At 42.4% G+C, this 26,570-nt stretch overlaps 1 protein-coding gene across 3 annotated transcripts; it reads right to left on the reverse strand.

Annotated features, from left to right (window-relative positions):
• Positions 1-1,067: 1,067 nt before the first annotated feature.
• LRP3 (LDL receptor related protein 3) lies at positions 1,068-26,443 on the reverse strand. 3 transcript variants are annotated; one of them, XM_054840443.1, is made up of 8 exons: positions 25,837-26,443; positions 20,561-20,608; positions 17,754-17,890; positions 14,665-14,803; positions 5,960-6,168; positions 4,588-5,674; positions 3,269-3,401; positions 1,068-2,355 (listed from the first exon to the last, which is right to left on the reverse strand). In XM_054840443.1, the coding sequence occupies exons 3-8, from the start codon at positions 17,875-17,877 to the stop codon at positions 1,543-1,545; spliced, it is 2,505 nt and encodes an 834-aa protein (XP_054696418.1). In that variant the 5' UTR covers positions 17,878-17,890; positions 20,561-20,608; positions 25,837-26,443; the 3' UTR covers positions 1,068-1,542. The 3 variants fall into 3 exon arrangements, with proteins under 3 accessions (XP_054696418.1, XP_054696420.1, XP_054696421.1); XM_054840445.1 differs by lacking the exon at positions 25,837-26,443 and adding an exon at positions 25,469-25,679; XM_054840446.1 differs by lacking the exon at positions 17,754-17,890.
• Between the last annotated feature and the right edge of the window lie 127 nt (positions 26,444-26,570).

The following is a 26,570-nucleotide window of genomic DNA, read 5'->3' on the forward strand; positions in this document are numbered from 1 at the left end:
TCTCTGTGAAAGCCTTTTTGCCTTTACAGCCAGGAGGGTCCTGCGGACAGCAGAGCCCAGGTCCACAGATGCCAAAGTCCACCTCAATTTTACAAGTTCAGTTAATAACTTTGGGCAACTTGAATTCCTACAGCAATAAACAGGCTTCAGAGCACTTGGGTATTTACAGAGCAGCAGCACCAACTTCCTTGTTAACTCCTGTACAAAGCATTTTAGTTTATCACTGCATCATGGGGGAAATGAAGCAGAGCTCTTGTTAGAGCATGGGGGAGCCCAGCCAACACCCCAACCATCACAACAGGGCCAAGCTATCACACAGTGATGTTCTGTCATTCTGCACCGAGTCACTCCTGGTTAAGCAAAGTCACCCTTCTTCCAGGTAAGTAACTTGCTTGCTTTTAATTGCACCCTAAAAACCAAAAAGGCACCAGTTTACATTTAAGTGTTGTACAATCCACACAGTGTCAGCTTTGAAAATGGCACTGATCTATTTCAGTTCTTAAAAGAAAAAAAAACCCAAAACCTCCAAAAATAAAAAGTAAAAAAAATTATTTATACATCTGCACCTAGGTAGCAGATTTACAAGCAAACTTGTGAAGCAAATTTTATTTCAAAATAAAATAGAAGTCTGATCCTGACAGTTACCAAGTGCTCAGTGCTTCCTACTGCAACCACAGGAGCTGTGAAGCCTCAGTATCCTTCAGGGCACACCCAAAGTGGTATAATCATAAAAGTCCCTGAAAACAGAAGGGAGGCGGGGAAAAAGAGGGTAGGTAGAAAGCAAACAATTCTTCAACCTTCACAACGTCACTATGAAGAGAATGTAACATATGACAACACAAAAAAGAAATATTGCTGCAACTGGGCTTCAATGCACTCCGCTTATACGGAAGACCGCTAATCTCTTAGTACAAAGCTGTAGCAGGTAAGACACCTGGTATCATTCCGGGCATTCTACGCAGAAACTTTGGTTTTAGTGGACACCTCAAGGTACATATGGCCATCAAAACATTTCTGAAGGAAGCAAAGGAAGTGAACAATTTCTATAAAGAGGAAGCTACAAAGGATTTTATTTCCTCCTAAGTAATTGTAATTAAAATTATTAAGTTTTAATTAAATTATGATGCCTAAAAAGACAACAATATAATTTCTAGTTTAGTAATCATAGTTACAATGACTAGTGCCTGCCCTGGGTTCCAAAATAGTTCTCTCTAGTTTCACTAGAGAGAACTGAATACAGAGTGAATAAATGCACAGAAGAAATACCAGAGGATGGAGATGCCCCCAAAACTGCAGTGACCCATTCTTGCTCTCCCAGCCCCTGACATCGCACACTGGCCTACTTCTGCCCCACTGGAGTTTCAGGAATAACAACAAAGACAAAAGCTTGTCCCATTTAGTCTTGTACTGTACTCCCAAGGGGGTTAAAGCACACTGGTTTTAAGAGACAAAGTTGAGAGCACAGACATACCACCTATCAAAGTGCACTGTCATATAAACAACGAAGTTACAAAATTTACAGGGCCAAACCAAAAATTTTTATTAGCAAACAAGTAAAGATTCGTCATCACTGGTATTGATTTCAGAGAGGGGAGTAGAGGACTCTAACATTGGCACTTCCACAGAATGGCAACAAGCTGCATGAATACCCAAAGGCTCCTCCCGGTATGAGTTAGGGCAACATCGGTTTTGTCCATCCACTTGGATATGAACATTCATAGGGCTGTCTGAATAAGCAGACTCCCATTTTTTTAAGGGTAACCTACATGGCTCTTCACTCAGCGGATGACTTCTACTTAAACTACTGTCCTCTGGGACAGTCCTCCTGGATGCTGACCCTCCATGGATCGTTTCTGTAACACTTTCAGACAAAGGATCTCTGAAAGCCTTTCCTGAATCCACTTTACTGGACTGCTTAAGCTCACTGCCAGAGGTCTCAGCACCTAAAGGTTTATCGGCGTGTCCAGTCTCAGGCTCTGCATGTGCAGCTGTGCAAGTATTCGGTAAGACATTTGAAGGCGATGGCTCTGTGATTTCAGTCTCTGGCTGCAAACTGCTACATCCAGCTTCTTGTAAGCCCCTAGCTTGGCCATGGGCATCTGCTTCTAAACTAGGTCCTTCGGGGGAAGGTGGAGAACTCCGAATAGTCCCATCAGCACGGTTGATGATTCCATCACCCAGTGTAGTCTGTGAAGTGCGGGCGGGCGTCAGGAGCGGGATCTGTCCTCTCACCCGAGGTCTGTGGAAGAGTCTGTTCCAGAGCCTGCCCAAGCGGCGCCGAGACGAGCTCCGTCGTGACGAGTGTCGTCTCATCTGCCTCCTCATAGCTGTTCGAATGTTCTGCAGCACAGAAGCCTGTAACACAGATGTAACAAACTATGATTTCACACACATTCAAAAGACCTAAACCTTGTTTTTTCCACTAATATCTGCACCTTATCAGAATTCTCAGACTTGATCCCTACACTTCCTTGTTAAATGCGTATTTTCTAACAAACTATTTAAGAATACCAAAGGCAGCTCTGCCTTTACCAAAAGACTCTCCCTAAAGTGTTTCCTTTAAGAGTTTAAGCTCCACTTGTCTGCCCAGGAAGATGCTCCACCTACAGGAACAGATCATCACCAAAGACCCAGACTGCAGACCACCAAGTCCTCTATCATCAGCAATAGCAGAGGATCCTCAAAAGCTGACAACAGCAGAGAAGAAAGGCCAAGGTAAACTACTTCTCCACTTGAGTAACAAACTACAAGAGCTTTATCACACTAGGAACTGTATCACAGTTGGATACTTTTGACAGGACACAGGAGATTTTTGAGAACTCAGCAATGAAATGGAAGAATCACTTAATGGCTTCCCAGTGTAATGTATTTGTGAATGAAAAATAATCCACAAATTTCCCAAAAATACTGCTGGAGACCTTACTTTCTTATCACTTCAGGCACATTTACAGTTTCAGCTTGAAAAGCCTTTTTTCTGTTTATTTTCTGACCTTTCTCTCTGTCTCTGTTCATTCTATCTTGATGTACAGCAAAACAGTATATGCTTATCTCACTGCTGTTCCCTAGCAAACACATTTAATGGGTTCAAAACTACCCACAGCACCAAGATGCGTAACTGTGGTTCTTCAGCTCCAAGTAAAACATACACATTTTTATATGACTTCATATAATTAGCACAGCTACTGAAAGAACATAATTCCAGACTGATTCTATCTAATTTATAGCAGTTTGGCTGCTGATAGGTTCATTGGCACTTGTGTCTCCATACTTGTGATGCATTGTACACAGGGAAGTCTTCGACTGGGGGGATAAGTCCTTGTGCAATCAGCTGCCCATAGGAAGGCGGAGCTTCCCGCCGCACAAACTCTGCCTCAAGTCGCGTCATCTGGGTCTCAAACGCTCTGGAAGCGGAATCGGAGGAAAAACATGGAAGAGAAGTAACAGTCAGTTTGTCCTGCCTCCCTGACATTAATGTACAAAAGCAGTGCAGCAAAAACACAAACCTTCAACTAGGCTCTGTAAAAATCTTATCAGGATGCTAAAGTAAACAAAAGGAGTAAGAGTAGAGGGTATAAGCATCAGGGAATCAAATCAACAAACTTTCTGGTGCAGTACCAGGTTGGACTCTGTGGCAACTGAAGTTTTTTCAATTGGCCAGCTTACGCTATTAACAGTGGTAACTTGTTCAGCGAGGGCCCAAAGGTTATTTTTGGAAAAGACAACATTAAGAACTGGAAACAATCACAAAACAGGGGCAGCTTGCAGCTGCAGAGAGCTTTGGCTGTCCTGCCAGAACCGAGGCACCGAGGTTCCCAACATAGCACAGAGGCTGGTTTTCAGCTCCTTAATCATGCAGATTTGATCAGGAGAGAATGTAAAGCACACTGTGCTGAACACACAAATGGTATCAGCAGCACTGCACAGAGCTGGTGTACATGACAAGAGCTGAGCTTCAGAAAGTCCCTTACGACTCTCTCCCAAAGGGCAGAACCAGGCTTGCACAAACACAGACACGAAACGCACATGCACTATCCGTACAGCAAGGCATGTGGGACTGGGGGAATGGGGCACGGCGCACACCGATGGCAACACTGGAGGTAAACAATTCCAGCTCAGAACAGGCCCCACCACAGCAGGACATCGCTTTTAGTAGAACTGAGAGCTAGAGTATTTGGGGAGGGCAGGGGGAGCGTTATTCAGTTCAAATTCAGTAAAGACTTCACAGTAACAGTTCAGCATTCAGATTTTGGCAGTGCAAGGGGTTTACTGCAGGAGGAGGAGGTGGGAGAGGAAACTGCTCAAAACAGTTTTGATTTAAGTTAGATACAGGTTCTGCCAGGCTGCACAATAAATGTGTATTTCTCATAGACCACAGAAGAGCTTACATTCCCCTCATTGCTTCTGAAAATTTTAACTGCTCTTCTTTAAGCCTAATGCTGTGACTGCTATTTAATTGTCATCAATTCCTTGGATTGATTTCACAGTTTTTTGCAAATTCTCTGGTTAACAATCGACTTTTTTTTCCTTTAAACAAAGAAGAAAAAAAGCCCAACAGCTACTAAAGCATCATAAAAGCAAGACGCTTACCTGTATTCCCTGGTCCTTAGAGAATATAATTTAAATGCACAGCCCAGTGCTATTACCAGCAGCAAGCCACACACAAGACTCCCAATCAGAGCAGCTGTGATGACCTTCCTGGGAACGATCACCAGACAGTTATGTTCATCGCTTCCATCCTGGCAGTCTTCTTGGCCGTCACAGCGCCAAGTCTCAAAGATGCACAGATTTGTACCACAATGGAAGTTTCCTGGCTGGCAAGTAAAGCAGTTTTTTTCATCTGAGCCATCTGGGCAGTTCTTTTGGTTATTACAGCGGTCAAGTATTGAGTAACAAAGTCCACTGTTTCCTTCACATGGGTATTCGTTCTTCTGGCAAGCGGGACAGTTCTCCTCATCCTTGCCATTTGGACAGTGCCACCAGCCATCACAATGCTGTTTATCTGTGAAGCACTCCTCATCGCTGCCACAAGGATGTTCCCAAGGAAGGCAATAGCCTTTCACCTGATAGGTTGCATTGAACCCATGGCCAGTGCTCTTGGAGCGCGCATGATATGAGACAGTGAGCTGGCCCTTTGACGACTCCACGCTCACTGAATGCCTGTTGTTGTGGTACGAAAATGTTTGCATTAATTTATCACCTCTCTCTCCAATACCGTCATACACCTTTACGTAGTCATTGTAGCCTAACTGCAAATCAAGCTGCAACAGAACATGTCGATTATCTTGCGTGTCCACGTACCATGTGCAACGAAGGTCTGATCTGCTGTGATCAGCACGGAATAAGTCTGGGGAAGCAAAAGATCCATAAAAATTACCCAGCCTTTTGCCACAGGAAAGATCAGGACAATTATCTTCGTCCGAACCATCACTGCAGTCCTTAACTGAATTACATCTCAGCTCATTCATCAAGCACTTGGTGGAGTGGGCTGCGCTGCACTGGAACATTCCTGAGGGACAGATGCTGGACGGAGGCTCTGTTGGAGGGACAGTGCAGTTTCTCTCGTCTGAGTTATCACCACACTCATCCATGGAATTACACTTCCAAGTACTGGGAATACACTTTCCATTTGCACAACGGAATTCATCTGACTGGCATACAGCCTGACCTATCTTTCCTGTGAAAGAGGGAAAGGAGGAAAAAAGTCAGTATCAAAACTTTTGGAACTTTCCAATGTCTCTTTTTAACATCTGCTACCCTGCATGTCTTAAGTCAATCAGTCAGGCCAGTACACTTCACGAATGCTGTTAAAAAGCCAAGTGGAAATAATATCAGCATTACCATGCTAACACCTTACAGTCATCAAGACTGGCCCGAGACTCCTGTCGACAAAAAAATACTACCATCTTCAAGTTTTGCCAGAGAGACTATAAGTGAAGCCAACAAAACTGTAAGGTTTTACCTCTAATATAAGAAAGGCGAAATCCCTGAGCCTGTCCTGAACTTGATGCATCTGAGTGAAAAAATATCCAAACATGGTCCCTTGCAGAGATGAAAGACGGAGGTATGGAAGATCCACACACTTTGTACTCCTCCCTCTTGGAAGACGGGCCAATCATCAACCAGTCTACTGCACACTTCTGAGAGTCTTCCAAATCAAAGTTCTTAAAACTGTTAGGAACAAAAGAAAACAAGTTACAAAGAGGACGTGTATCTGGAACAATGCCAAACAGAAATAACAGACTGTAACAACTGACTTTCTGCACCAAGCAGTGCTGACATAAAGAGATCACATTCAAAGATAATGAAACACCAACAGTATCTTGAGTACATATAAACAGAGCACTCAAATTCCCCCAGTTTGGAAAAGCACCCATCTCACAGGCATAAACAGCATGCCAAGTAGCTCCAAAAGCTGAAAGGATGAGTCCTCTTTCACTCAGAGTCCTTACACAAAACTGCTTCCTAAAATACAGATATGAGAAAAAGCAAAATTCCAGAATACATCATACAGAAAGTAGATTAATTTCAGCAGTCTTTTCCAACCTTAAAAGCTATGAAACTATGGGATGAGAGGAGAGACTACTGTCTTGGAAAAAGAATAATAGGGAGCAGTACAAAGAACCCTAAAGGGATAAATACAAGAGACAAAAATCAACTCTTCAAGCTATGGATAGGCAGGGAGAGGGCTAGAAGAGAATAGGACTGCAAGGGGTGGAAATGGAACCTAAAGTCTAACACTACTATTTTTTTTAATTCAAAGACTAAAATATTCCCTTTCAGGGAATGCAAACACAGAGCAAACAAGCCTGTAACCTTTTACAGTCAAACCTCCAGCCCTTCTGCTGACCCAAGCCCAGTGATTATTCAATAGTAGCTTACCTAGTGCAAAAAGGTGCCCCAATTGTTTGCAGAACACCAAACACAACCAGATTAATATTCCCTAACCTGTAGAACCATACAGGGTATTTGTTGTCTGATGAAACAGATTACATTTGCATTCAGTAACCTGCAAATAGCATTGCATAGAGAAGCACACTCATTAGGAAAGGGCACACTGTTCAGAACACTTAGAAATGAATTTTGGTCCTCTTTGAAATAACTCGGCTACATAAAATTAAGTTGGTAGAAGTTTGGGCGTACTCCATGCAAACACCTAGACAGAAGTTTCAGAAAGGCTGAAAAGGTGCTATGAAATATGGACCTCTTTCCACAAAGGACTTTTCACAAACACAGAAGACAAATTCTTTGAAAAAGATAAATGGAAAGATAATTTTCTGATATCACTGTGTATTTACGAAAGGTTGTCAATGCTTGCCAGATCTTGCCCTTTGAAGGTAAAAGGGAAAGAGCAGCAACTACGTGAACTAGCCAATTTATTTAAGCAGGAGACCCAGCCTACACACACCTGTACGTTCTGCCAAACATACCGGCTTAGTAACTCACCAAAATCAAAATTATCAGCAAGAGCATGAGAAGTAACAGAGCACTGGGAAATTAAGAGATGTCCAACAACATACATGCAGGCAAGGACAATCCACCCAGAAACATGTCCTTTCTCTTTTGTACCTCTTTTTCTCCCACCACGCTCTATGTGTCTTCCCAGCTCAGAAGAAATATTCCCACAGCACCTAATTCTTTGCTACAAGCGCCCTCATCAAGCTTCTGAAACCAGCATATTTTGCAAGGAAATTTTAGATGACCGTGAAGTCAGAATGAAAAGATTTAAGTATTCAGCCCTGCAGAGGTAAACTAAAGAGTATCTCTGTCCCAAGTGTACTACAAAAAACTTTTCAATGACCAAGAAAGTATATGAATAGGCACTACAGCATAAAAATGAATTATACAAAGCATCAGTGAAACTATAGGCATCCACATCAAGTCTGTTGCAAGAGATGTGAGCATTACTGAGCTACCACATTGGTTTCGCTCTCTGTAACTCATTTTGGCACCAGACATCAAGAAGGATTCCTACCATCTACTTGGCAGATTGTTTGTAGGGTTTTCTTATCATAAAGACTTTTTGGATAGGTATTAGAAATACCTATCTGCCCAACAAATTTTTTTTAAGAAAAGGGAACAGTCACTAAATCAAGAAATGGAAGCTCAGAACTGGGAAGGGGGGGAATGACTAGAAAAACTTCTGCTTGTGTGATACAAACAAGATCATTTAGTAAATCTTTTGATCTCTTACTTCTGTAGTTATTTTAGATGTACCAGGACTAACCTTAAAGAGCTAAACAATTTGTTCTCCTATCCTACCCAGTTCCCAGCACTCCAGCTGAGTCCCACAGCCACTCGTTTTCCCCACTCTGCTGAAAAGAGCTACTTTTGTCTATCAAGTAACTAATTCACTCATCCTGTGGCTACACAACACAGACTGCACACACCCAGGGGAGGATTTGCCTATATAATAAAATGTCTGTACCTTACATTAAAATGCATTTCTTTCTAGGAAAAAAAAAAAAAAAAGAAAGGGTTTAACGCTTTTAAGATTGACACAAAAGAAGAGTACAGAAAAGTCAGCTCCACGCACATGCTTTGTTTACAAACTGTTTTGCAGACTATAGCAATACCTCTGGAGACCCTCCATTTGTATATAATTAACAATATCTTCTACTTGCACCTTGAGAACGTATTATTGTACATTGCTAATAAAGGTTGGTTTTTTGTTTATTATAAAAGGGTGTGGAAGAGGAAGAAACTTTAGTCCCACCTTCCAACGAGGAAGCACAGGCATACAGAGGATAACTGCTTTTCCTGAGTATCAGTTGTGGATCTGAAATAGATTCAGAGCAGAATCCCCCACTGCTCCACTAAGAAATCCAACCTTTAGCCACAAAACCAACTGAGTACAAGTGTGATGAGGCAGAATAGACTTGCAAGGAAGTCTCATCTTTAGCACCCTCCCTGGAAACACCATGCCTCTCAGGGATGCACAAGCTACTGAAACAAATGCCTTGGTATTCGAAAAAGGCCAATACAGAACATTCACAAGAATGAACTTTTTTTCAAAAACAATAAACATCTTAATCCCAGGTGCTTAGGAGTTTCAAACACCATTGAATAAACACCATTTCTCTGAAATAGAGATGTTCTAGTTCTGATGTAAAGTTTTATATATAATAGATACCATAGCAGTTATAAAATTTCTTCTTCTAAAGGCAAAAGCAAAGCCAAAGCAATTATGTTCTACCTCATGCAAACTAATCAACAGACATATCTTGAACAAATTTTGCTTTGATTAAGGCATTGTCACTCCACTCCAGCATCCTTTTAAATTATATTGTCTCCACTGGAAGCAAATTTTGCTCCATTTAAATTGATGGTGATTTTACACAAGACCAAAAGCATGATGTATTTGAACGAGACATCAGCCAACCTCACCACAAAAAACACTCCTCTGTAATGGAAATACAAAGCAACATGAATACATATGTGTGCGCATATAAATATATAAAATTGGTTTTCACTTCATAATGCATTTGCAACAACAAGGTTTTGTGTCAGAAGTTTCTGCCATACTAATCCGACATTAAATAGCCCACTGATTTATTTTACCTAAGAGTCCTGAATAATGCGTTCAACCTCTGCTACTTCACTTCTTTCATCATCTGTAATTAGATCTAGTGCTGCTGCTGTTACAGTCTTCTGAAGAATAATTTAATCATGCTACCCACAAAATAGAGCACGGGGACATTTACTTATTCAGTTGAACTTTTTCAAACTGGAATGCAAATTTTTCTGTCAAAAGGATTAGCCCAGTGGTTCAATGAGTGATGGTATACAGTGGAAATAAGGGACAAAGTCTTGTGCTCCTACTCCTTGTAGGACTGTACAAACATCTTACACTCTTTGGAAAAGTACTTAATGAAGTCTGTAGTTACGGTTCTTGAGGAAGGTCTCAGGCCCTTTGTATCCAAAACCTACATCATTTTCTGTGATTAAAACAAGAAACAGAATGAAGTTGTACTGAAACAGAAAGTACTAATGGATAATATCACCCATATTTCATGCAGCACCAGTCAGTACTGCAGATTTTTAAACATCTTGGGCAGGGAAGCACAGGGTTTGGGAGGAAAAGCAAGAGACAGGTCAGTTCAGTCACTAACCCCCTCCAGCAAAGCGCTCTGAGGCGTCTGAAGGAGTGGAATGTGGACCCAGAGGTCCATCCTACCCTGCAAGCTGCTGCGCACGGTGGCACTAAACTCCAGACTTTGCACCCCTCAACTACAGCCTTCCCCACCACATCTGCAGGCATCCCACTCCACCCATGAGCTTCACTTATAGGGCAACACTCCTCTGCTTTGGCATCTCAGCACTCAGTGACGAAGGGAAGGAGAACCTGGCTTTCCTCCAGGCTTTTCTTCCTCTGCTCGATCAGAGCACACAGCCTAGTTCAGAGGGCAGGGAGAGGAGGAGCGCTCGGGCACAATACCGCAGGAGTCAAACGTTGGTATTTCAAGCACTGAGAACTGCAGTATCAACAAAGTACAACACACAATACTAATGCACAGAACATCCTTTAAAATGCTTTGTCCCTTAGGCTGTTCTCACCGTTACTTGTGATCTCCAACACAGTACAGGAATAGAGGAGGAGACTGGTGTAAAAGAGCAAAATTATCGGACCAAATTTTGCAGGTTTTGTTTCTTCTGAAAGATCCTATTCAAAGGCACTAACTCCAGTTATCTTGCTTTTGGAATGTCCCTTCCACAGCTAATTCCTTTAAAAAAAAAATCCCTTAGTTTTATACAGAAGTACAAGAATAGTCTGTTAAACACTGGGAGCGTTCAGACTCTGAGGATCAGAACAACTCGATGTGAACTTACAAATGCAGCACTAAATCTGTTTTTACAGAATTCTGCAGAAATGGGTAAAATCATCTGATTTCTTCTTTCAGTGGTATAATACTGAAAAAGGTTACCTCCAACACTGAGCAGGACTCCAGGATCTTACAGAAAATTACAGGATCAGCCATAAATATCAGATCTTGCCCAATTTACTCAAATGAAGCAAGAGTAGCCTACAATGATGTTATCCTATCAACTGACAAGTATTTTTATACTGTTGGAAAGAACTTCATTAAACCAGATTATCATAAATACATATTAACATTCTGTAAAAAAATGTGCTACCTGCAAAACTAATGCTTAGCAGAGCTAAGCTTTTTGCCATCTGCACTGAAAAGAGTAGTGGCAGCTAGAAAAAAAAAAAAAGAAAAAGTACTTCTATAAATAATGTAGGGAATTCCCTACAACCCTCTTAGTAACTTAAGCACGAGCAACTACAGATTAAAGCAAAAAACTAAAAGCATTCTTAATAACTGGAAAAGGAAAAATATGGGATGTAAAATCGGAATGAAAGTAATTAGTAAATAAATTTAAAAAATAAATGTCCAATTTGGCCCTCTAAACTCATTAAAAAATTGGAGAATAAATATTATGGGTAGATCAGTAGAGCACATTCCCAAAATAAAACAGACCAGCCAATTAAGCAAGAAAAGTTACTTCTATTTGCCAACCTCTCACAGCAAGTGCAGACTGTGAACAACTGATGACTTAATTGGCTCATTAAAAACTTCTGCTTAACCACTGAAGCACAAGGACCTGGAAGTCAGGAAAGCTCTATGCTACTCGCAGCTCCCAAGCACCAGCTAACTGTGTAACCTTAAGCAAGACACACAGGGGCTGTTCTTTCAAAAGCTGAGCACATGCAACTGAATGAAATAAATGGCTATTATGAGTTTTCTTCCCAATTAATGTAAAGTTCTGAAAAAACATGAGTTTGGTAAATAGACTATGAAGCATTTCCTTTAATTCTTCATACAATTACAGACCAGCAAGCCTTTACATGAACAGGCCTCAGTTTTACTCAGGAATGGAAACTCGGATGGTAGCTGACGATTTCTTTTTTCAAAGCCAATGACGTGAATCACTGAAATGAAAGCCAATGAAGGTGATTCCTCCCTCCCCCGCCTGCCGCAATTAGTAAGAAACAGCTTGACTGGGTCACTAAGTAGTTCACTTTTCAATACTCTTATCCTGAATTCTGAACATGGAGAACATTTTACTCTCAGTCCTACAAATTCCTATAATAAAACGTGATTTATTTATACTCTGCCTACATCAGGGTTAATTACAACCACAAGGTAACAGCAACTGCTAAACAAGAATTATTTTGATCTTTTTCTCAGATATGAGGAAACACACACATATAAAGCCTGTAAAGGATGGTACGAAGGCATATGACATCTTTATCTGATCTTACAGGATTTTTATGTAGTCCTCTGTGAAAACAGGCATAAAAATAGAGAAAATGGGTGGAAAAATCAAGTAGTTTCCGAAACAGTAACTAACAGACTGATTACCTGAATCTAAAGTGACACAACATAGTCCTGGAAAACAGTAGCTACACTATTGTTCCCAGGTCTCAACAGCACCATTCCATCAGACACACAGACTTGGAAAAAAGCATTAAAACGTGCATAATTAAGAGAGGGGTATAAACACAAAGAACATATATTTCCCGTTCTTGTGAAGTCTCCCTCAAGGATTTCTAAAACTATAAAGCAAAACAATAAGCATCGAAATGTGAGGATATGAAGAAAATCAATTACACACACATGAAAAGTAGATATTAAGACAAAGCTTCTAAAGGACATGCCCACAGGAGCCAGCATCTTACATCCACATGTAGATCTAGGCACTGTTCTATCGAAAGCTGCTGAATAACCGGTTTATAAAAAATTGCCACCTACTGCAAATGTTTTAGAAATCAAAACTACTTTCAATTGCAATTTTATCCCTTAATGACTCCTGCTCTATCTCCAATATGATGCTTATATAACATTGCTGTCTTACTGTCAATGAGAATTCAAGATCAAAGGAAATACATTCAGCGTAACATAACACAAAGGAGGTGGGGTTTTTTTAAACCTTTCAAAATACAGATGTTATCACAAGAACTGTATTTGATTTTCCTAGGAAAATTAAAAAAGCTACTCTTTATGCCATTATCAGCACACTGTTAGGACAAGAAACATACCCAACTGTTAACAAGAAAAAATGTTTGCATTTGAACCCTCTTTCCCAGTTTGCCTACATCACACTAGCCCAGGCAAGTCAGCTGCTTCTTTTGCGTCCTTGGCATTATGAGGGCTACAACCTTCTAAAGAAATCCTCCGATGCTGTAACATTTTGCATTTCATACACTGGAGTGAGTCATTCCAAGTACATTTATAGTCAGAAACGTAACACCACAACACTACTCCCTAGGATGTAAACACATAGCTCCCATTGTTTGTATGTGCATAGGAGGGCAGGATATAGCAGTGATAGAAAACAAACCCATTAAGAAGAAATCTTTCAAAATACACTGCTAAGCACACATCTAAACTGTATACACACATTATTACCAGTTTCCTCGTCTTACTTTCCTTTATTTCTTTAGGCTCCATTACACACACTTGCAGAAGAGAATCCTAACTGGGAGCTCTGAGAAGTTTTCATAGCATAAACTGCAGTACCATTCTCCAGAGCCAAGTCCTGTGTCTCATTTGTATGCTTCCTCAGAGTTTCCAACAATCTCTGCTTTGAAACAAATTCCCCAAGTCCAATACAATTTAATGGGGTTTAAAAGCATGTTTCTATTTATGGATCTCAAATTCTGGCAGGTATCTACTTCCTTACTTTTGATGAGTGGTTCCTATTTTGAACTATGGATGGTGGAGCCCTCCTATTACTCCATCTGTGGCAGATTTGTTTTTAATTGCTGAGCATCTGCAGTTGAAGAGGTTTGCAGTCCTTTTAAGCAGCTGAGCAAAGAATGAGCAGATGGTGTCAAATACAACAGTACTAAAAACCAAACAAAACCCCCTTTCCTAGGTTTGCTTTTTTTTTTTTTTTCTTTTTTAAAATAAGAAATTCTTGGTTTGAGAAGGATACTATGATTAGCCTGGAGAAATTAAGCATGTTTGCAGTATGCTGATATTATAGCCTAAACTTTCTCAACGAACCATCTGTAATATATTCTAGTCTTTTCTAAACAGTATTTTTACAGAATGAGTGGAAATTGTGCCGCAAATGCTAATTATTATTTAATTCTGTTAGAAATAAATATTAAGCAGGAAAGCATGTATCTTTTGGTTAACAAATAACAATAAGCAAGGATCACCTTCAATTGTCAATTAAACGTAGCGCCTTTCAAGACATTACAGAAAAAGCTGGTTTTGCTCTAAGAATTTTAGATATCCCATTGAGGCTGTTCCAGGTTTTATAGCCTTCACCTACTCCTATTTACAAGCAATGAAGAGAAGAGGGACTGTTTAACCTGAGTAAATATATCACTGTTTCCCACGTCCTCATCTATCAGAGGTGAATGAAATCTCACACAGGTATTGTGAAGATAAATATATTAAAAGACTACAAATGACTTGCATATATAATAATGGATGTCAGAAGTAGCCTACAGAAACAAGACACAGTGGAACATTTCTAAAATGAGAGAGGTGCCCAACCTGCAATCGTGCACCTGTAATCAACTTCAGCTTCATTCGACCATTCAGTAGCTCTGACAAACAGACTCATACCGGTATATCAGATAAGAACTTGCATTTCATTTCATTTCAGCAAAGCAATCCTTTATCTCCACAGAATATCAAACCATACCTAATTGTTATCATGTCTCCACGATCTCCTCGAATGTACCAGCTGCAGTTTACAGCTGGAGGATAGTTCAATGGCCAGGAAGGACTATAGATGACTCCTCGTCTCTCTGTGCGCTGTTCCAGTTCTCCACTGCAAGCATCTGTTAATAAGCGGGAAAAAATATTATTGTTAATCCTTTGCCTAATCAACAATTCACATTAGCTACAAGTGCTTTCATCAATTTCTGGAGATTGCAGACAAATGAGAGTCAACAGTTTTATCCTCTTACTGCTTTCTTCCCTGCCCCAGTTTTTAATTAAGACACCCGCTCTAAGTGTGGGTAAGCATAACCTGCATTTCAATGCAGGATCAATCAATAACCTTGCATGAATCTACCAAAGGCTACAATCAATATTACTGCATGGATCTGCCAAGAGGATGTAATACAGAAATCCTTCTTACCAGCTTCCCAAAGCCTGGGTACGTCACCCAGCAACTGAAGAAGATCCATATTCAGTGTGAAGTATCTAGAAGCTCATTTTGTTGTAACATGTTCCTGGACATGTTGTTTATTTTCCTAACCATATGACAGACCCGAAGTTGGTTAAAAAAAAATATCCCCAACAAAAAAGAAAAAAGTAAACTGGACTCCAACATCAGATGTTCATTGAACATTGCTAAGTACTCTAAACTCCTCCTGCACTCCCATAGATAGGAGAAATTTTCCAGACAGGGAAAGGAGCAAACAGGGCTAAATAAAGCTCAATATTTTCAAAGCACTTTCAGATCTTCCTATGTAAAACAGGAGGCAATTAAGGCTACATCAAATACTTATAATTTGTAATTAAGCAATTCAAAAATGAAAGTGAAATGTTCCAAGGACAAGTGGGAAAGCTGTTCTGATGGGAAAATGTACTCTCAGCAGACTACAAGAGGGGAAATTCTGTGTAATGCAATAGCTATTCTGAACATTCTCCAAAAATATTTTTTAAACTATTTTTAAAACAAATTACTATCTAGAGCATGACTTGTGGATTGCAGCAGAATATTCCAATTTTTGACAGAAGCTTACTTTCTCATAGCTTAAAAAGGTGAGAAGGAAAAAAAAAAAAAAAAGATTGCCTGTACCTCAAGTTTCCTCATATGCATCCAAATACTGCGTTATGAGTCACAGATTTACAGTAATGCTTGAAATTCAGCCACATAAATGCAAAAATTCTCAATTCACAGTCGGGATCAGATTTAGCTGCACTGGAGGGACGGAGTGAAGAAGTGCCGGCAAAGCTTCCTGGCTGCACTCGAGTCAGGCGGCAGGGCTGCCTGCAGAGCTCCTGGCTGGGGCTGGGGCCAGGCTGCAGTATCCCCCACCGGTAAATCTGTGCCTGGCACTATTCGGTTTGTTCACAGTAAGCACTTTTGAAGTGAGAGCCACAGGAATATAAAAAGCATGAGGTGAGTAACTTACCTGAGGCAAAACATATAAAAAGCCATTATTTTTACTCTCCAAGCAGGGCATTCCACTGAAATGTATGCATATAATTCCTACTAGTTTAAAAGGCCACAAAAGCACACAGAATACAGAAATACACAAAAACATATATCGCAAAATATTTGTTTGGAAAATAAAGTTGTTGGAAAAACAAGATCATTTTCGTTATCACATTTCTAAAACCAGAGAGGCTCCGTGCTAGATGCTGGCAAAATACTGAGATGCAGATGCAATTACAGAATTATAGAAGCAAATGTAAGAGCCACAGAACTTTTCACCTCTAGTTCTCAGTTTGTTTAGGTCTATAACTGTGCTCCTCCTTGTCACTGCATCAATGTATCACAGCAGCATAAGAGGACTTAGAGCTAGCAACCTAAAAGGAGCTGGAAAGACTGTATTTCATAACTGCCAGATTACTAAAACTCCTCAATGGGAAGGAAACAGAACGCACAAAGCAGAAAGAGCAAATACACCAGACAGCACTATCCAGAGGCTTCAAGCAACACTTCTGCAAATATTTCTGTTCCCCTTGTACCAAATACTGTTCTGGGTTAATATCCCTTATTCATAGTATATGCATTAGAACACAGAACAGTATCATAATTACATGAAGCTTATTTTAGTTTCCATTCTGAGAAAGTCCCATTGACATGCTGGTGACTCTGCACGAGCACTTCCACTCACGCATTCATCAGTGCAGTTAAGCAGAGCTTTTATTCTCCCAAACACTTGTTTCTTAGTTTTAGGAAGTATTTGCAAAGCTCCCAAGCATTAGTTATTTGAAGGATTCCTGCTTTTTTTGAAGTAACATCACTAGCATTTTTTCTTTTGCAATAATGTATAGTTTCCTAATTTGTAAGCAGTGGATCTGATGTAACATGACAGCTCAGGTTCTCAGTGAGAAACGTTTTTTTCTTATTAACACTGCACATCTGCTACGAACACAGGACATGGAAAGAACAGACCAAAAAAAAAAGATTTTCCATCTTAACAGAAGAACTGTAGCTGTGAAAATCTAAGGACAGAAGCAAGGTAAGGTAAGCTGCACTAACACTATATGCCATTTGCGGCAGTTCATCTGACAATGGACGATGTTGCTCAATACTTTCCCATAGCTTTACCCCTCTGACACACAACAAACATTTCAGACTTGCCCTACTCAAAATTAAAAAGACAACTGCTTTGCTCTTACAAAGGCTCCTGATTTGAATGGACCACTAATCTGAATTCATATTGTCAAAATATAATTATACTATTTTAAGGATATGTGCACCGTCCCCTAAACCTACTGAAGCAAACGGAACAGACACCCATCCACCCCCCAAAACTACTACTGGGTTTAGTCAAACCTCACCTAATTGCCTTACGCTTCTGATGCCTTTCAGTTCCCATCAGTGCTCATTACTATGGCAATTGCAATAAACCAACAGATCTCCTTCCTAACCAGTGGTCTGCCTCTTTAGTCCTTGTGCACCGACTGCTGTGTGGCAGACAAGGTGAAGTATCCGAGCACTGCTTTCAGCAGCTGTTCTTTCACCTACATACATTTTGAAAGAAGAACCTGTACTAAACAAAGCCTTCAGTGCTGCCAACAAAACAGAAAAAACACACAAGGGCATACCTTCGTACTGCTGGCCTTTCAGTATCAATAAAGGGGCCCCACTTCCCTCCTCAGCTCCTGGCCATGAAGTTTGCAGAATCACATACATGCGTAAGTATTGTGTTATTAAACTGGGCTTCGGCATGACAGTGTGATTCCTTAAGGAAAACAAACAAAAGCCTTTTCAAATTGCCAAAACATCTAAAGGAAAGGGAAGTCTCTAAATAGAAAGGTACAGTCCTGGATTCCGAAGGCCTTATCATCAGCGACAACACACAAGAAGAGCGGTCACAATATTTTTTCAACAATTGTTCTGTAACTCTCTTTCTGCAGCCGTTCTGAACAAACCCAGAAGAAAAGTGAAAACCCAATTTACTAAAAACTCCAAATCGCTTACATTTTCCACATTTAGAATTACTGGAGAAACATAAGAGAATACCAATACTGATACCAGGGATTGGTGTTCTCTTACATGGATTGGCAAACCAACCCACCAAAAATCTTAACTGAGATGGTGCTTTTAAAAAAATATTTCTTTTTTTTTTTTAAAGATAAATAGTGAATTTTCATAGATTAAAAAAAAATTAAATGCCAGAAGAGATTTGAGTTCAGAGAGTTTCTGTCAAGCAGGTATAAATCTTAATGAGGCTCCTTCTGCAATAATCTAATGGATTTTTTCTACTGTAAACAGCAGTAGATTCCCCCGCCAGTTAAATATGCCACAAATACTTGTAAGAAAGTTTCCAAAACTTCACATGAATAATATTACTCCTATTTTTGCAGAAGTGACTATAACAGAAGAGATGTTGACCTCCACCACAGGACAGCACTGGGGGCACTAAGCTGTGCAGGAATAAATTTTCACACAATCCCAGCAGAAAATAAATCCTGCAGTTTCACACTCTTCTGCAATGCCCCAGGGTGCCCCAGTCCCAAGGCACACATCCCAACCGTCTGCTCCAGGATAAAGGATGGTTTGCACCTGCCACAAGGAACCTTCTCTCAAAACCAAATGCTTGGCAATATACACTTCCTCAGTGGCTATGTCAGGGTCAGCAGGAAAGTCTCCCTGCGTTCTCCAAAGGCTTCCTCAAGGAGGGCTTGCACACACTGCTGAATGCAGATTGCTTACACCTGTGGTGAAAAAAAGGACTTAAGACTCCCCTTCACTTTATCCAATTTCCGGCAGGCTGCTTCTACCCCCAATATCAGAAACAGCAAAGGGTTCAACTTGCTGATCTGACAAAATCTGAGTTCGCACTCTGCTGGATCAACAGGCTGAAATGGCTTACCACGAGCCTGGGGCAAGGGGGCTCAGGGGGAGGACTGCTCCCTGTCAGCAGCAGCAGCTTTTCTGGCTTAAAGTCATTCTACAAATACAGCTGAGATGGTGGCTCAACCCGCATTCTCCAGAACTCACTATTTCTGCTTTTTCTTACTTTCTGAAAAGAAACCACACTATACCTTATCATAGAGATCAATTCTGTAATAAGCTGCTTTGTCAGGAGGTGTTTAGGACAGCAAGCATCCCTCCCAACTTTTATCAGGGCTCCTAAGGAACATCTCCTGTGAGACGACTCCTGGCAGGGTCATCTACCTCGTGACTGCACTATCCTAACCTGTTATCCTCCAACGCACAGATAAGAGAAGCTACGCATGGATCACACTATAGCAATGACCTTTTATGATCGTTTTTCTCCCCTGCTCCAGTTACGCTGTCAGGAGACAAAGTAACTCAAAACTGTATCAAGACAAGAAAACATGAAGGCTACAGCACTCTGAGGTTTTCAGCATACTTGAAAGAGTAAAAGCCAAATGTTACAACTCACTCTGTTTCTAGCAAAAGAACAGTATTAGAAAGCAGCAGAGCCAACTGGATAAAGTATTGTATATTTCAGGCCAAGAGAGTACCACCAGTCTAGGCCAGGCACTGTATTACACTTTGTAAACTCATGTATCACACAGCTAACTGATGACAAACTCCATCAACAGCCAAAGAACCATCCAGGCAAAACAGACTAGGACATAGAGGACATTCTGGGTTTTTTCCAATGAAAGAATGGAAATACTATGTTGCGAACAACACATCCTATATGGTTCATCCACACTTCCCCTAAACTAAATTTAAGGAAGTTACCTAATCATAAAATTACTACCTTTTCCTGATTTAAACCTTCCCTCAAATCCCCACATTGACTTGAACGCTCAAGTTCCCGCATTAATCAACCCACTGCCTTAGAATTATTTTCATGTTTTCCCATTTCCTTTTCTCCTGTTTCCCTTATTTGGTTTTTCTGTTTTAATTTAAGTTGCAACCTCTTTGGGCATAAAGTATGCCTGCCAACGTGACTGTGGATTGACAGGCACAAGAGGCCCCTTATCACTAAGAGGACCCTGATTGCAATGTTCCCATAATGTCAGTAAGTCACAGTACTGCTATAGAGAAGGAAATTACACTAAGTGCTGCGATTCTGGTTGAATTTCCATTTTGACATTCATGAGACATTTTTAACATTCTTGTTTTAGCTCCCTCGGGAATGGGCCACTGTCCCTGGCTTGATATTCCCAGGCACATTTCCTAAACATAGAGTTTTCCCCTGAATGTATCAGCACGTACTACGACCTTAGCCTCGAGCTTACGATTTTTTTCCTAGCACAGTGACACTGAGGGAGTCTATAACCCCAGGAAGACTTAGAAGTCCTAAACTTCCTAAAACATTGCTGTTTCTCTCAAACAAAGGTCATACTGTTTTGTTAAAAGTTCTCTTCGCATGGGGAAGAAACAACTTAAAATAACAGTAAATATAAATAAAAAAAGTACATCTTACCTAATGAGGTAACAGCACTTTCTATTTTCCCAGTCAGGAAGAGATTCACTGCGTAAAGACAGAAAAATAATGTTGATACAGGTTCCAGTGGCACAGGGCAGCAGTCAGTAGTTAACCATTACTACATGTCTGCTGGGGTGTTAATATAAATGCATTGCAGTCTTCCAGCAAGAACTTTGCTTATCTACACAGGCAAGTCATGTAATCGACTATTATCCTTCACCGTAACTATATAAAAAGTCAACACAATGTTAGTTTACTATCTGTCAAACATGGTATCAAAAGAAACAACTGCCAATCTCTTTTAGGTTGTCTTCTGCAGGATTTTTTTTTTAAATTGGGGAAGACAGAGGAACAATTACACTAAAACATTCATCATCACCGCTAGTCACTCTACCTGCTTAAATGCTGGAAAATAACTAACGAGACTATTATCTTTAAATACACCTCCCCCGCATAAAGCAAAGCTTGTTCCTCTCAGGTAAACATCACCTTGAAAATAACCTGCTAACATGAGTACCTTGACTAATCAAAAGCAATGAAGTTTTCACTGGTAAAAGTCAAAACAGGATGAGGCGGTGCTTGCAACACACATCTGACTTATAAATTAGTTTTGAAATACTCTTCACTTTCTCAGAAATCTCCTCTCACAGTATATACTGTTAGAGTGATCTGGTAAGAGTAGTTATTGCCAAAAAAACCTTCTCCTGTGTCATTGTTCCTCCAGAGGTCAGCGTTAACATGTAGTTCCACATTAGTTTCCCTGTACATTCTTTAAGGCACTTCTCTATCAAATATAGCATATTTCCTACCTGCTCTCATTTTAGCAGTATTCTAATATCTACAAAGACAGCCTATTAATAAGATGACAAATGTTTAAAAAAAATCAGAAAGGTTTAAAAGGTTACCAAAACTTAATTTACAACATCCCAGCCCAAGCACTCACTTTGGCTTTATTTTGCATGCGTTAAGTCCTAAATCTTTTTATAGTTGATCTGTTGGCAAGCATTTAGTAAAAAACATCATTAAAAAATGAACAATAGGAGAAGAGAGGAAGATAAACCGTCCCTGTTCCCAACAGTCACTTGGGAAGCTGCTGACAATTAACACTATTTCTATCTCAGAGTAGCATGTACGACTACGGGCCCCCATTGTCTTCGACACCGTCCAAACACATCACAAAACAATGACCCTTGCCCTGACCACCTTCTGGGATAACTTAAACCAGCACAAGAGGACAAAAGTACCTACCACTAAAGAGGTGGAAATAGAAAAGCTAAAAATGATCCCTTAGCTTGCCAGTTTGAGCCCAGTCACAGTTTTCAGTCAGTGGTGGACCTGAACTATCACCAAATTGCAGCAGCCCAGGTGCCTACAGCAGTCGTTCCCTGACTCATGTCTGGATCTCAACAATCCGGATTTTCTCCTTCCTGAAGCCAGAGCTCCAAGACCTAAATGCAGGCAGCAATTTCGGCAGGCGCACAGACTGCTACGGACCTCAGGCTGAGGCCAGGCCCTGCAAACCAGAGAGAACAACCGCTCCTGCCATCACCCGTTGCAGAGGACGCCAGGGTACTACCCCAAGGGCAAGGGCAGCGACTTCTTGCTCCTTCTAAGCGGTTGCAGGATTGAGCTTTTAGTAACGCACAAGGGAAGGAGGGCAACCAAATGGCAGCGTAGGTATGCCGTGGCTTGAGAAGAAACAGGTCTGAACTGCAGCTTTGTGTTAATAAGCATTAACATGATGTTCAAAGGACCTTAACAGCACCGATTTTATTACATAATTAATGTACAGTAACATTTGCTATATGATAATAACAACGTGCCATGTAATTATTTCCTTTGTTTCGCAGCGCTAACTTGCTCCGATAGGTCAGTAAGCGTACCTAGGAGCAACACTACCACCCTGTACCAGCAAACAGCTCGGCTGTTAACTCCTGCTCTGTGACAGAGCAGCATGTTCGTTTGTGACAAACCTGGGATCACAGCAATAACAGCAAAACAAGATTTTCTCACACGGTATTAAAGCACCACTATTCTTGTAACCATAGTAATATAGTCATAAAGACTGAGAAGAAATTAATCAGTGATTAAGTCACAAATTTAATTTCATGAAAATTAAATTATTTTGGTTTGCTCCAAAGAAAGTACATGAATATACTCTGCGTAACTATTATCACCACAACTGAAAGGAGTGTTTGAAGATGCATTGTATGGAAATGTCTGGATCTGTACTACCATTCAACAATCTTTTTTCACATTTCCTACCTGAATCTTGCCAATGGCCATAACAGAACATGAGCTCCCAAGCAGAGGTTCCCTCGCATGGGTGATGAGGGGCCCACTATGCCCTTTAAATGGAAATAAATACCATGAAGACAAGGGGCATGACAGGGTGGAATTAGCTGACTCAGAGCCACGTTACTTTCTTCTGAGGACTGTTAAACAGCCCTAGTTTGCCACCAGAAGGACAGCGTTCTAGGCAGCTTTGCACACCAGGCCTGGCAGATACCCAAGACAGACAACCCCCAAAAATGCTTTTTACCTCTGCAAATGCAAAACATCTATTGGCTGCTGTTGCAAGTTCTTTGCTCTCATTTTCAAATGCTTTCACACTAAGAAGTCAGCAGTCAAGAACAGTTCTTTAAAATAAAGTCTAAGTTTCGCATTCGGTACTTTCCCCAGCGACTGAATAAGCTTACAGTTTTCAGTATCTGTTTTCCTCACTCTTGGTCTCACTCAAGACTGTCAAATCAAACCACAAGAGCACTGTAAACCAGCATTTTCTGAAGCACTCAGCTCTCGAAAGTGTCAGAGACCCAAAAGAAAGAACCACCTTTCCTTGCTTGTTTTCTTGTCTCTTGTCAAAACAAAACCTTGTCAAAATAAAAATAGGTGAGAGGCTAAGGGTATATTAGAAAGTTTTCTAGATGCTCTTTTTCTTTACTGTTGGGCAGAGTTATGGGAAAGCCAGAAAAAAAAAAAAAAAAAAACCAAACCAGAAGTGGTTCAGTTGGCTTGAAGTCCATGTAGGAAACTTACTGTGCCATTCATTTGGATTGCTAAATAATTCTCAGGGTGAGGTTTTCAGCTGGGAAAGCAGTTATTTGGATCAAAAGGGAAATTTACATCTTGGCACCTCCAAACCAAATGACAGCTACCAGGCTTTTCCCACAGCCAGGAGGAGAGACATTAGCTTTGCTGTTTTGATTACTTCCTATTTGATAACTTTCTATGTCCTCCAGAATTTCTCAGGAATGAGAAACAAAACAGCCTCATGAAAGAACAGTTGCAACAAACCCAGTTCCAATCTTTGGAGCAGCAGTTTACAGACGAGGTCACATACAGCAATGGTCAGTGGCAGTGCATTGATACAGACACCAAACATCACATACAGCCTATGGGAAAACAAAAAGTAAAAGAAAAGAACGGCAAGAAGCAAGAACCAAAAATAAGGACGAATGGAAAGGACAGACAAGCAGGAAGTAAGATACAAAAATAGTTAAAGCAGCAGCATTATATTCTTATGGGTTCACTGAAGCAGAATACCTTACAAGCTTCCCACCTCTCATGTTTCTCAACTTCCACTACTGTCAGTTGTGCAAGGAATAGGAATAATACATTCCAGCTGAAAAGAAGAGCCAGACAGTGAAATTCTAGAAGTCATAGAAAGCAGAAATCTACTAAACTTTCAACCTGGCATTACCCACAGCTATATATAAGAACCGTTCTCACTTAAACTCTGGAGTTTACATAATCTTTTATTATCTTATTAGTCATTTTAATAACAACTGTGTTATTTCTGTTAAATAACAAAAGCTTTAGCAAAGATATGACCTGGCCACAAAAAAACCCCAAGAAATTCAGAGACATGGCAGAAACTTGTATCTTTCTGTAACTTTAAATAAATAACACAGCAGACATTATCCTCATGCTGTGCACATCTCTGACATCCCTTTAAGTCTGGGCAAAAAAAAAGTTGTACTAGCTAGAACGGATGTTCAAACTGTTCTGTAGTTTAGATAGCATTTTACATTGCACTTCCGTTAATTAAAATAGATATATTTGCAGTAACCAGAGCAGCTTTTAAACTTTTGCTTCCTACATCTTTCTAGGCAAGCACTGATGTTAAAAAAAAAAAACAAACCTTTTACAAAAATAGATCGAGCAGTCTGGCCACAGATACCCATTTCTGATCATTTACGTAACAAAATGTAACTGTCACTTGGGATTATTAAACATAAACTCTAATCCACTTTATCAGCAAGTAGCTGTGGTTTTAGCACATTCTAGTTGGAGGAGCTTTAACAGTTTACCAAATAACCATCAGGAGAGTTCAGAGCAGCCCCAGCACCACTCAGCTGGGCGCAATGCTTCTGACAAAGCTGCTCCACCAGAATCTTTCGGCAGCACGCAGGAACGGAGCAGTTGGCTTTAATAACTCCCAATTTCTACGTGCCCCTGTTAAATACGCCGGGCCTTTCACTCGCTCATTCTAGTCACAGGCGTCAACGCTTCTCCCTAACAAAAAAAACACATCTTCCCTGACAGAAAGGGCTGACAGACTGGAAACCAGTAATACGCTTCATCACGTTGCCATAACTTAACACCTGCTGCGAAGCAGAGCGGGGAGCAATTGCTTCAAGCAGAAGGGAGGGAGGAGAGCAGAATATGGCAGAGAAACGAGGGGGGGGGGGAAATGTTTTTCCATCCTGCCACTCAGAGAAGTGACAGGCAGGCGAGAAACGCGACCGAGCGCCGGGCAGGCGATGCGGCACCGCGGGTAGTTTCGTAACCGCGCCGGGAGCCGCTGCCCACACCGCGCCTCACGAGAGCTGAAAGTCTGGAGAAGGCACTGATAATGTCTAAACTTTTTTTTTTTTTTTTTTAAGAGCTATGCGGGGTTACCGTAGAGGTTTCAAAGCCAAGGGCGAAAGGCTAGTTTCCACAGGATCGGGCAGAACTCCGCTCGGCCTCCCCGCCGCCGGGGAGCGGCCGGCGCGGCGACCCGGGCGGGCGCCCTGCGGGACCCGCGGCCGCGCTGCCCTCCGCCCCTTCAGAAAGCGAGGGGGGAGGGCGGTCGAGGGATCCGCGGAACCGGTTCGGTGTGTCGTCGTCCCGTCCCGTCCCGCTTCCCTCCCCCCCCCCCCCCCGCCCCGGTAACGTCCCGTAGCGGACGAGGGGGCCCGGCAGCCCCGCCGCAGGTGCCCGCGCCCCCCCACCCGCCGTGTCCGGACATGCCCCGCCGCACGGGGAGCGGCCGGGCCGGCACTCACCCAGGCAGATGGCGGTGAGCGGCACCAGCGCGCCCTGCCGGAGCTCCGCGGCCGCTGCCTTCTCCATGGCGGGTCGCCGCCGCCTGCCCTTCAGCGCGGGGGGAACCACGGCAGCTCCGCGCCCGCCTCGCCTCTACGCCGAGCCGCGGGAGCCGGCGGCACGGCCAGCCCGCGGTGCCCCCGCAGGCCGCGGGGCCGGGAGTGGCGCGGGCGCCTGCCGCCGCCGCCGCCCCATGGCCGGCCCGCGCTCCCCGCTCCGGGGCAGGTGGAAGAGGACAGACCGCAGCGCCGCCGCCGCTCCGCCGCCCCACGTGACAGGCCCGCCGTGCAGCTGCGGCGGCCGGGCCGGAGGGCGAGGGGAGCGCCGCCCCGCTCCGCGCCCCGCCGCGCACACCTGAGGGGCAGCCGCGAGCCGGCGGGCGGCGCAGGCGGAGCAGCGGCCCGGGGCGGAAGGGAAGGCGAGGGCCGGGCCCGCCCGCGCAGCGCCAGGGCGCCGGGCCGCCGGGCTTCCTGTCAGGCACGGGGCGCCCCGCTCAACGCCTCGCCCCGGCCCCCTTTGCCGCAGGGCCCGCGGCCACGGCGCGCCCCGGCACCCGCGCCGGGCAGGGGGCGGCAGCGCGGCGCCCCGCAGGGGACTGCCCCTCCGCCGGGCGGGCTGCGGGGAACCCGCGGCCCCATGGTGGGAGGCCGCGCCCGGCGCCGCCGCGGCCCGCCGGCCCCCCCTGCCGGGGGAA

This window comes from Grus americana, chromosome 13 (assembly GCF_028858705.1).
Source record: "Grus americana isolate bGruAme1 chromosome 13, bGruAme1.mat, whole genome shotgun sequence".
Classification (NCBI taxonomy): Eukaryota; Metazoa; Chordata; class Aves; order Gruiformes; family Gruidae; genus Grus; species Grus americana.